The 12,153-nt window shown below is 34.5% G+C and overlaps 1 protein-coding gene across 1 annotated transcript in view; it reads right to left on the bottom strand.

Annotated features, from left to right (window-relative positions):
* Positions 1-12,153, bottom strand: part of LOC135204203 (glutamate receptor ionotropic, NMDA 2B-like) — a 654,480-nt gene that overhangs the window by 194,445 nt on the left and 447,882 nt on the right. Inside the window, exon 13 of the mRNA XM_064234292.1 lies at positions 10,140-10,154. Coding sequence (XP_064090362.1) covers positions 10,140-10,154 — 15 coding nt within the window. The remainder of the gene's footprint in view (positions 1-10,139; positions 10,155-12,153) is intronic.

Genomic DNA, 12,153 nt, shown 5'->3' on the forward strand with positions numbered 1-12,153 from the left:
TCTGGTTTACAAATCATAAAGTGAGCAAACAGTAGCTCGAATATACGAACATACACACAGATGACATAGATTACAAGTCATGTAGGCCGTTTGGGTTATAGGTCACTGTGGTGGTCTCAAGCAGGAAGCTTGGACTACCGTTTACAAAACAAATGATTTGATGACCACAGATGACGGCAAACTAGACACTGACTGATACTACACGTCATCTTAGCCTACTTTATCATATCAGGTCTGATCACATTCCTGGAAGCAAACTGGTTGACCTCTTGGGTCACTGTTTTTACTTTGTTTTTAATTTTTAATCATAGTTTTAATTTTTATATATGATATATATATATATATTATATATATATATATATATACACACACATATATATATATACTATATACATATATATATATATAATATATATATATATATTAGGATATATATATATATATTTTACATATAAGTTTGGATATCATACCTCACCCTTTCTCGTCCCTCTCCGCAGGCGGAAAATGCTGAAAACACGACGTAATAACAACAATAAACAGAGGACATTTATTGTTCTCCCAATCTGCCACCAGAAGTTAACGAGGGGATATTGCATTAAACAAAAATAAACAAAGCGCTATTTACCTTATGTCCTTCCGGTCCCTTTATGAAAGCATCTTTACAGCGGAAAACACGAGAGGGGAAGCAGGGGAAAATGATAAAGAAGGTTAGAGAGAGAGAGAGAGAGAGAGAGAGAGAGAGAGAGAGAGAGAGAGCTACACAGACACAATATGGGACGTTGGTTTGGGGGCTGGGGGAAGGGGGGCTGAGAGATGGGGGGAAGAAGGGTGAAGGTTTCATTCTTGACGTTCAGTGAAATACCCTATTGTCTTTAGATGGCTCCAAGGTGGGAAAAGTGACCATAGATAATATTGCAAGCATTCTACACCAACGCTAAATTAAGGAAGGTGACTATAAGTGAATCTACGCGTATAATAAACTACCCCAAGTCGTTTCGTTTAATGCTAAGACCACTGAATAGGCCTACACATTCCTTTCAACAGGCCTAAGCCAGAAGAAAAGAATTTAAAAATAACCTAGCCTCTTTTCTCTTTAAAGAAAGGCTGAACCTACTTTTTATTCTGTGGTTAAAAATACAATTCTAAAGACAATGTGGAAACAAACTTCCAAAAGCAAGTGGTTATGGTGTGGTAAGGCAAGACTCTCTCTCTCTCTCTCTCTCTCTCTCTCTCTCTCTCTCTCTATATATATATATATATATATATATATATATATATATATATATATATATATATATATATATATATATATATATATATATATATATATATATTATATATACATCGTCTAGGACTAAATGGCACCTCAACAAATACCGTAAATAGAAAACATGAATAAAGAAGGCGATTATGTATATAATATGCGTGTCAAACATATGCCTTCTCTGCTCCATATAATCGACAAAATCGTACTGGGATAGGATAAAGGATTTAGGCCAAAGGCCAAGCGCTGGAACCTATGAGGTCATTCAGCGCTGAAATGAAATCTGACAGTAAAAAGGTTTGAGAAGTGGTAATAGGAGGAAAACCTCAAAGCAGTTGCACTATGAATAGTTGGGAGAGGTTGGGAAGGAAGATGGAAGAAAGCGAATATGAACAGAGGTAGAGTAAAAGGAACGAAAAGGGTTGCAGCCAGGGGCGAAGAGACGCTGCAAAGAACCTTGAGTACTGTCTACAGCGCACCACATGAGGTGCACTGACAGCGCTAGATAAATTTCGTGAGGGCAAAGATTCAGTTATATTGTGTCTAAATTTATACGTGTGTATGTGCATGTATCCGTAAAACGAAAAGACCGTAAGCGGAAAAATAAACAAGAATGTCACTGGGAAGAGCAAGAATGCGATAAATGAAACAAATCAAGAAACGGGAATACCTTTGTCGTGGTTTATCCTTATGGGATAAAGCTCCCTGATATTCGTATTCAAATCGCTGAGAAGATAAAGAAAAAAAAAATGATAGGCATGAAAACTAGTTCCAACATTCAATCTTATCGGTATTCACCAAAATGAACGACAAGTCTCTGAAAAGAATCCAGGCTGAGAGAATTAAGTGTGTGGAGTCTCCGTTCCATCTTCTCTGTTTTTTCCGAGGATAAACAAACAGACGCTGAACACAAATTGAGTTTCGTCTGATTTCTATACTTCTTGGTTCCGAGGGAGAACGTCACGAAAAAATCATAAGGTAAACTCTTTCATGAATACAAAGTGGGATAAAAAAAACAGCAAACAGACAAACTCTTACGGAGTTACAGTATTCAAATTTTGAAATGTCAATAAGGGAAAAAAAGGCTCGAGACGCAATATGTCAGAAGTACAAAGTCGGGACAGAATAAACAAACTAACTTTTATCGAATGACGGAAACTACATTTTTGAGTTGGACTTTTCGCGCAATACGTCACTGTCAAACTTTGGCCCTTTCTTTCCACTTCTTTCAAGAAAATTCCCCCCAATTTTCCGTACAAACTTTGTTTATCCACAAATCTCTGGCTTAAAAAAAACGCATTTTTTAAAGTAGAAATACTGGATTTCTTCATAAAAAAATATTCGTTTATCACGTATAATTAACTCAAATTTTCATTTCAGTAAAAATCAAGTATCATGTTGACGTAGGCACAATTCCAACTAAAGTTTTCATAAATTTAGATAAAAATCAGATATGTACGTAGACACGATTCCCAATTTAAAATTGGATAAACGCCCATTTTTATGATAAATACACTCGATATCCATTCAAAAAATATTTAGAAACAGTAAAATTCAATTTTCGTTCACAAAAAGAATCAGCTCCAAGTGAAACAATAAACTTACCATCTTACGTTGAAAGATCTATTAAAAGGCTTAACCTTCCTGTTTGGAGGTTAAGGAAATCGGTGCTATATAACTCTCTTGAAAACATGAATATCATATAAAGTATGTTGGATTCTTGGTCCTTAAGACTGAGAATCATAGCACAACTGACCTAAGCCTCCAAACAGGAAGGTTAAGCCCTTAAATAGACCTTGGCTCTTCAATATATTTCAACAGAAGATGTTATTCATTTTCCTCATGGAAAGTTTATTGTTTCTCTCGAAACTGATTCTTTATAAGCGAAAATTGGATATTTCTGTTTCTAAATGTCTTTTCTTGGATATAGAGTATGATATTCCTGAAACAAATATGGAGTCTGATACTCCCGAAACAAATATGGACTGATGTTCCTGAAAAAAAATATGGAGTCTGATATTCCTAAATAAAATATGGACTGTGATATTCCTAAAAATAAATATGGAGTCTGATATTCCTGAAAAAATATGGAGTCTGATATTCCTGAAAAAAATATGGAGTCTGATATTCCTGTAAAAAATATAGATTCTGATATTCCTGAAAAAAAAAATATGGAGTCTGATATTCCTGAAAAAAAAATACAGACTGATATTCCTGAAAAAAATATAGATTCTGATATTCCTGAAAAAAAAATATGGAGTCTGATATTCCTGTAAAAAATATAGATTCTGATATTCCTGAAACAAATATGAACTCTGATATTCCTGAAAAAAATATGGAGTCTGATATTCCTGAAAAAAAAATTCTCACTTGAAATTAGGAATCATGTTTACACCTATATGTCTGATTCTTCATTTAATTTTTTTCCTTAAAAAATAAAATGTTTTTCTCTTCAGTCCACAACAGGAAGAGAGTCAGTTAACTCTGGAAATCACAACCCCCCAAAACTCCACCACCACCACAACCGTCCCAACGGGGCCATCAAATCCCCCCTTCACTGTAATTGTGAAGGATAGTGAACTGTGGAGAATCGCTGGTTGGATGGAGCGTGAGGACATACTTACGTTAACACCGTAACGAATCGTGAAACACCTTACACACCGAAGAAGATTAAACACTACGTTCATCTTCTCTAATTTCAAAGTATCTTTATAAAAATTCTTTATATGAACATACATACACATGTATGTGCAATGATATGCTTAAAAAATCACAGTAGATGCACGTGACTTCATAATAAGCGAATCCCACAGGAAAATGATAGTCAGAAATCCAAGCGCTTGGATTTCTGACTATCATTTTCCTGTGGGATTCGCTTATGTACAATTATATATATATATATATATATATATATATATATATATATATATATAATATATGTATATATAGATTGATAGATAGATACATATAATTTACATTATAATATTATATATATAATATATATACACATATACATTAATATATATATTATATTTATATATATTATTATATATATATATTATAATAATATAAAATGGTATAATTTATTGTTAATATATATAATATATATATATAAATATTATTATTATATAATATCTATATTATATATTATATATATATTCTAATAATTATATGTATATTTATTATATAATATTATAATATATTATATATATAATATATATAATCTATAATTAACATACACACACATATACATTATATATATATCTATATAGATGTAAAGAGATATACATATATATAAATATATATATATATATACACCTTATATATCAACTCATATAATATAGAATTCAGCTCCCCCAGACAAATCCCCGTCCGGACGCATTAAAACCTTAATCTCGCGCTCGTCAAACTATAATTTGTTTCTCGATGAGTCCAAATGATTAGAACGTCCATTTCATACTTGATAATCTTTCTATAATTAATCTACTTCGTTTGCGAGCTTTGATGTTTTGGCGCCGGGGGTAATTTCATTCAAAATCAATCCGTCCGTTCCGTGACGGTTTCCTCACAAGTCGGGCTCTGAGAGAGAGAGAGAGAGAGAGAGAGAGAGAGAGAGAGAGAGACGAGAGAGAGAAGAAGAGAGAGAGGAGAGAGAGAGAGAGAGACTATTATCATCAAAGGAAACTTCTGGAATCATCATTCTATTTGGTGATGTTTCCAGGCCACTAGACGTTGCATTATTTTTTTTATACGACTTGCTTCCTTTGTATCTCCACATCGAGTGCTCCAATGAGATGGAATCCGACTAAATAGGAATAATTATCACGAAAGAGCTGAGATTAAAATCATATTATTTAATAATTTGTAAAAGTTTACTGCAATAAATGTTTCTTGCAGATCTCAAAATATCGGCGAAAAGAATTCGAAGTGCTTGTCATTCTACGTTGATAAAATCTAGGCTTAAATACAAGCGCAAATAATGGTAGAAATAAAAAGAACTCAGCTCGTTTTATTTTCCTCGAAAATCTAAAGTTGGCGTTAACAACTCCATATCACTTTACGTGATGTAGGTTAACGAAAGCCTAGGTAATACTAGTTTACAGCGAGGCTCAATTTATAAACTTTATTTTTTATCACTGACGGTAAATATCCACAGTCGATATCACTATATTCTATGACAGGCACTGAGCAAAATAAGCAGCCAATTACGATCGACTTCTTACCGACATCTGGTACAAGAGAGAATTCGAACCATGATTTTAATTTCATTCCTCTCCTTCCCAATTACGCACAGGCAACTCGTATTTAAATAATTATTAAACAACCTAAGACGCTGTATCAAGCGCGCTAACCAGCTTCGAAAAATTCTTTTAAAAACGATTAAGTTGTATCAATCCCGCTAACTCACTGGAGTTTTATCAATCCCGCTAACTCACTGCATCTCCTCTAGATGGCCTTGGTACGACGCTCAAGATTTACAGGTAACATGAGATATCAAATATACGTAACACTGTAGCAGCTTACAAAAGTCAATTTGCATCGATCACGCTAGCATGTTAAATCAAGCTGACAAGCTTCGCCAATCACGTCTGACAGTCGTATCAATCAAGCTGACGGCTCTGTCAAACACATGACAAGTAGCAGTACTAAACCAACTACCGAGTTCTCAATAAGCAAGCTGACAAGATGAATTATAACAATCAGCATTATATTTCCTAAAACCACGCTAACAAATTGCTTCAAACGCTACAATACTTTATTACATAACACGATAATTCGTTTAAATACATAAAAAAATGATATAACTCAGATGTGGAAATGACATAATCATCATCGACTCTTCACAACTCTGTCTTTAACTGTAGTTCATATATCATCCAAGTTTTACTTTTAAGGACCACTTACTTCATTCTTTTCAAGTTTAAACTGTTACATTATTTGGGAACCTGCTGAATGTGGAGGGTAAAAGAGAAACAGAGCTGAATTATTAAGGGAAACTTTACTTTTAGGGTGTGGGAGGGGCCAACACTGTGAGTAGGGAAAACAGCTTCATACGAAAAATATATGCACATATATTTCTCATCATGGGCCTTCCCACCTCCTCACATGGATGGGCTCGCAACAGAGAGGCAAAGCCTTCCAGGTTCTATCAAGTCTTCGGGATGCGGTTACTATAAGTACGTACATTCACATCAACCGTGCATTTGATGTCTAGGCCCGTCCCTTACGACGCTCCTGATTGGCTGTTGATAAGCCAGTCACAGGGCTGGAAACTCTCAGTCTCTCTCGTGAGTTCACATAGGCAGGATGTATGTTCCACTTGTCCTGGGGGATACGTCTTTCAAGGAGAGGTGGAAGATACATCCTTCTTATGTGAGCTCTCGAGAGAGACTTAAGAGTTTCCAGTCCTGTGATTGGCTTATCAACAGCCAATCAGGAGCGTCGTAAGACATCAGATGCACGGTTGATGTGAATCTACTATAGCCATTATCCCTTTTCTCGACTCGAGGAGAGACTGGCACACATTTGCAGCTGGGTCGACTGGTAGGTGGTGAGCTAGAAGCCAACCAAGAACTTGGTAAACGTGAACCGAGAGTTGTATTTAAACGACATATAAAATCCCGTCTCTAGTCTTTTCCTTATTGCAAAACTTTTTTTTTTCTAAATACATTACAAACATATTCACCCTAAACAAAAATCAGACTATAATACTACGACCGCAACTAATACGACAAACAGAAAGGTATCACATTCATGCTTGTTATTACAAATATTAGGAAGTTATCTAACCATGGTACTACGATGCAGAAATAAAAAATAAAGGTTTCTACAGGGTCTCTTGTTCAACGGATTACTTGGGGGGGAACTAGATACCTGTACTACACTAGTTCTGTAATGAATTTTTCTTGCATTTCTAAGAAAAAAAAACATTTATGTAAACACAAGACAATCACCCTAAAAGAAAGCAACAAACGTTTCGCTGAACTTACAAAATAGCGTTTTCACGAGTCCAAATTACCTGAAAGCCCATAAACCATTCAAAGAAGCCACAGATAGTCCAAAAGTTGACAGAAGGTGGTTTGGGAGTCACCATCATCATTATCATCAATCTACTGCTTTTATTAAAATCACGTGTACCACGACTTACTGAAAAAAGGTATTAGAAAGGGAATTCTGCTTTCCAACTACATAAACAGAAGCTCATGCATTGTGTACTGCCGTCCCACTTAAGGCAAAAGGCACGCATGCGCCGTCATGTCTACCTTATGAGAGTACGATTCAATCCTGACCCCAGTCGGGTACAGGAAGGTCATTTCTCATGGGTACAGAATACAAAAGTAAGTACACCACGTGCAACAAGGAATGGTTAAATTCGATCAACTACGTTAAGTTTATTGGAAATCACGTCAATACTACCGTTATTATTTTTTTTATAAGGTTTGGTTGGAATAAAATTTAAAAATAATAAAGGGGGTCACAGGACAAAATGCTGGCTAATGTTCATAGTTGCAAATGTTAATCAGGACAACGTTTACGAGTTGAATGGAGAAATATTTTTTATATAGTAAAATAAATAACTTTTATATACTGGATTAATTAGCAGAGGAAACTAAACACGAAGGCAGAGATATGAGTTGAAATAAACAAATGATACATAGATTAATTATAAAAAGGAAGCCACGGCAGTTGAGGTTTATTGAAAAATAAATCAGATAATCTAACTTCTTTACTAAATTGCTTCATCCTTTTACGTAATGTCAGCATGAAAGAGCAAAGGTTAGCCTGCGAAAAATCAAAATGAAAAATGTGCTCTGCAACAAATGTACGTCTCTAATCGCAATGAACAAATACAAATTCAGATCTCCAGTCGATTTGCATCATTCTGAAATTTCAAAACAACGTCGTCGAGCGCATGACGACTTGAAATAAGAACAAAATAAAGAACGAAATACAGCGACACCAAGCTCACATGACGTCTATAGCAGACAAACACCGAAGAGTGATACTGTATATATATAGTATATAGATACTGTATTCATTGAAGCATAATTCTTTCTAACATCGATTGAAATTTGTGCATGTGTTGGTGTGTTTCACTTGTGGGCTATCAGCTCAGTACTTCAAAACATCTACGACACAGTGGCCACTCACTGACGACGGTATTCTAGCCTTCGGGAAATGAACCCCCTCAAAAAAATGAAGTTACTTCAAACACATTCAATTTAGCCCTCGAAAATCAAGAGGAATATGACTGTCAGTCGAGCATCGACACCTATAGAGAACGAATTATGACAGGGTCTGGAAGTCAGCCATGGCGTTCTCCTGACAAAGGAATCAAGGAATTTACGTGAAATTGCCTAAAGCGAAATCCCCACCCGACCAAAACCAACCGAAGGCTAAAATAACCCGTCATCATTGTGGATGCTGAGTCTCAAACGGTTCTGATGATGCATCTTACTTCACATTTAGCGCTTTTATGCAACATTGCTTTTACATTCAGTTGACTTACAACGCGTTTACGGAGGGCGAGGTGGGCTTAGTCGACTGTTCCAGAGGATTGGACTACCTTTCTCTCTCTCTCGTTCTCTCATGGAGGAGGAACGTACACAAGAGAGAAGGATGAAATAACAGGGTACCAGAGAAAACGGATTATCTAATTGGGAAATGACTGAATAACAGATGAATAGACCAAGAGGAAGGAAAATGACAGCCAAGCGATTCAGATTTCCATAAATAAAATGAATGGAAATGACAATCACCTAAATGAATACTACATAAATAAAAAAAATAACTACAGTACGACCAAGTCGTTGTTAAAGTCTGACGGAGAGAGAGAGAAAAAAATACAGGTGAGAAAGAGAGAGAATAGGTGAGAAGAGGAGAAAGAAAATTAAAGGAATCCTGAAAATTTCTCTTTCCTAACAAATGGAAGAACGGGAAAGCAATGTAGAGATGAAATGTAGTATGAAGGTTTAAAAAAAAACAAAAAAACAAAAAAACAAAAAAAAAACAGAATAACGCCGCAAAATTAATGTTCCAATGGGAATATAATGATTTGATTAGCAGATTATTAAAATAAACCAGTCAAAAAGGGAGTAGTGATTTAGAATTTAAGTTTTATAACGAAAATAATTCGTTCCAAATAAACATGAAAATAAGGAAATAACGAAATAACAATAAGGAAATAGCAACTCAGAGAAACCTTCCAGTCTATTGGAAGATAAATCAGTAATAGGAAGTCTTTCAGTGAAAAAATACCAAGGAAAACAGAAAATAAAACAGCGCAATCAGTGAAAGACAGTGAAAGATACCAAGTGACGACAAAATAGGAGACAGAAGCGCTATTTAGATTAGAGACGGAAACTTAAAGTGAAAACGCGGTCAAATATCAGTGATGATAACAAAATGATCGGCATTAAAACGTAAAATACAAAATATGAACCGAAGTAAAAAAAAAAAAAAAATTAGGACTCCCCCCAAAATTTTTTTCAGAAGCAATGAAACATAAAATTGCAATAGGAATGGGACCCCAAAAATTCTTATAAAAAAAAAATATGAAACTGGGACTTTGTGACGAAAAGCAGCAAGTAGAAGGCGTGAAATTAATGAAACATGTCAAACAAAATTAAATAAATAAAAGATGTAAATGAAACGTTCCAAATAAATATTGTAAAGCTTGTACATCAAAGACATCAATTGCAACCTGTAAACTAAAGAATATGACTCTACAGATACGACTGTGTTAGGAGAGAGAGAAGAGAGAGAGAGAGAGAGAGAGAGAGAGAGATCCAACCTACTGGTCCACAAAGCCTGCTAAGGCCCCCTTGCCTCCGTTCGTACCTGTACTACAGTATTACTTCTTTTTCGTCATTACCTCAACCTGGCCGGTCTGAAAGAAAATTAAAAGGTAAGGCGACTGAAGAGAATCATTGACATAATCAAAAATCAAACATCATACGGACTAGAACAAAAGAACACAGGGAAATAGTCAACACATAAAACTATATATAGTCAAGGAGTATTTGACTTATTTAGGTCAGTGATAGAGACTGCATTATTCACATTTCATAAAAGTTCACCCATTTAACATCTAGGGTACATAATTAGGAAAACAAACAAACGAACGATTTCTAAATAATAATCAAAAGTACATGTTTGAAATTCTTTAGAAGGTGGCTTTCTTAATTCATTAAGTCATTATAGCCCATGACTGCAGAGTTCATGAGTTAGTTCACATGGGTGGAAAAAATTGACAAAAAATCTACAAAACATCTACAAAAAACATTACCAAAAATGGGAGAATAAGCAAGAAGTGGTTAAAGAAATATTTTATTTTAATTAACGTGCAAGTTTTTTTTTTTGGCTAAACATAAAAAAGGAAAGTAGAGTAAACGTCATATATGGCATCTTCCACAGCCCGGTCGCATTACCAGATGCTACTGCCGAAGGAAGTAATGCGCCAAAAAAAAAAATAAAAAAAATAAAAACATAACAACTATTGCTCCTGAGGAAGGTTAGGGAAACAAAAAACCACCATCACACCAAGAAGAGGAGGAACTTCTCAACTACTGAGGCTACTTATAGAGTCGTAGTAGTAGTAGTAGTAGTTGTAGTAGTTGTAGTAGTAGTGGTATTTTCTTAGACGTGTTGTGCATGAGGAGAGTTGGGTGATAACGCTAGGTGTCTATCAACAATCAAGATCATGCCAATTCAATTTACCTTTCATATTCCGGGTTTATTGTGTTACTCTTAGCTTTAGCTGCTCTTCGACAATTTTAGCTTTCGGATTAATTCCACAACTTTAGCTGCTCTTCGACAATTTTAGCTTTCGGATTAATTCCACAACTTTAGCTTCGGGTTAGTTCTACAACTATGGCTTACAAATTTTTCCCATAATTTTACATTCCAAAATAATTCCACAATTTTAGCTTCGGGTTAAGTTCTACAACTATGACTTACAAATTTTTCCCATAATTTTACATTCCCAAAAAAATTCCACAATGTTATCCTGAAGATTATTTCCACAGCCTTAACTTGCAAATTATTCTCACAGATTCATTTTCGGAAATAAGTCACAATTTTAATTAACAAGTTAATTCTACAATTAAGTGTAATAACATTATTACTTAAACAGGATACTGTAAATACTGCATAGAATATTTAAAGAATATAGGACAAAGCGTCTACAAATATATTCCTCTTCTGAAATACATAAACGTAAAAGATCAGGAAATTTCAATAAATATAAATTCATATTTCTCTAAAAAAGTGTGACAATCACTTTACTTAAACCCAATTTCAAAACGACTACAAAGTGTGGCCTAATGTTTACACAAGTTATATAATCTTAAGTTCATTTTTTAGTCTAAAAATGTCCTTTTTGGGGGCCCTGCTGTGTTTGTGATTTTTGCTATTTTTTTTTTATATAAAGTTGTGTAAACATTAGGCCATACTTTGAAGTTTTGAAATTGGGTTCAAGTAAAGTACTTGTCACACTTTCTTAGAGAAATATGTATTTTATATCCATTGAAATTTCCTGATCTTTTACGTTTAAGTATTTCAGCGGCAGAATATATTTTTTAGACGCTTTTTCCTATGTATCTTCAAATATTCTATGCAGGATTTACAGTATCCTATGTAAGTAATAATGTTTATACACTTGGTTCGAGTATCTCCTTAGAATAAATATATATATATATATATATATATATATATATTATATATATATATATGTATATACTATACACACACACACACACACACATATATATATATATATATATGTGTGTGTGTGTATAAAGATCTGCATAACTGCGATACAAATAGAATATTGCAAACTTTCCAGTTGCAGCTTCCTCAGCCCTGAGGGAAACGCAGAATTGTTTCCC

Source organism: Macrobrachium nipponense, chromosome 44, assembly GCF_015104395.2.
Source record: "Macrobrachium nipponense isolate FS-2020 chromosome 44, ASM1510439v2, whole genome shotgun sequence".
Lineage (NCBI taxonomy): Eukaryota > Metazoa > Arthropoda > Malacostraca > Decapoda > Palaemonidae > Macrobrachium > Macrobrachium nipponense.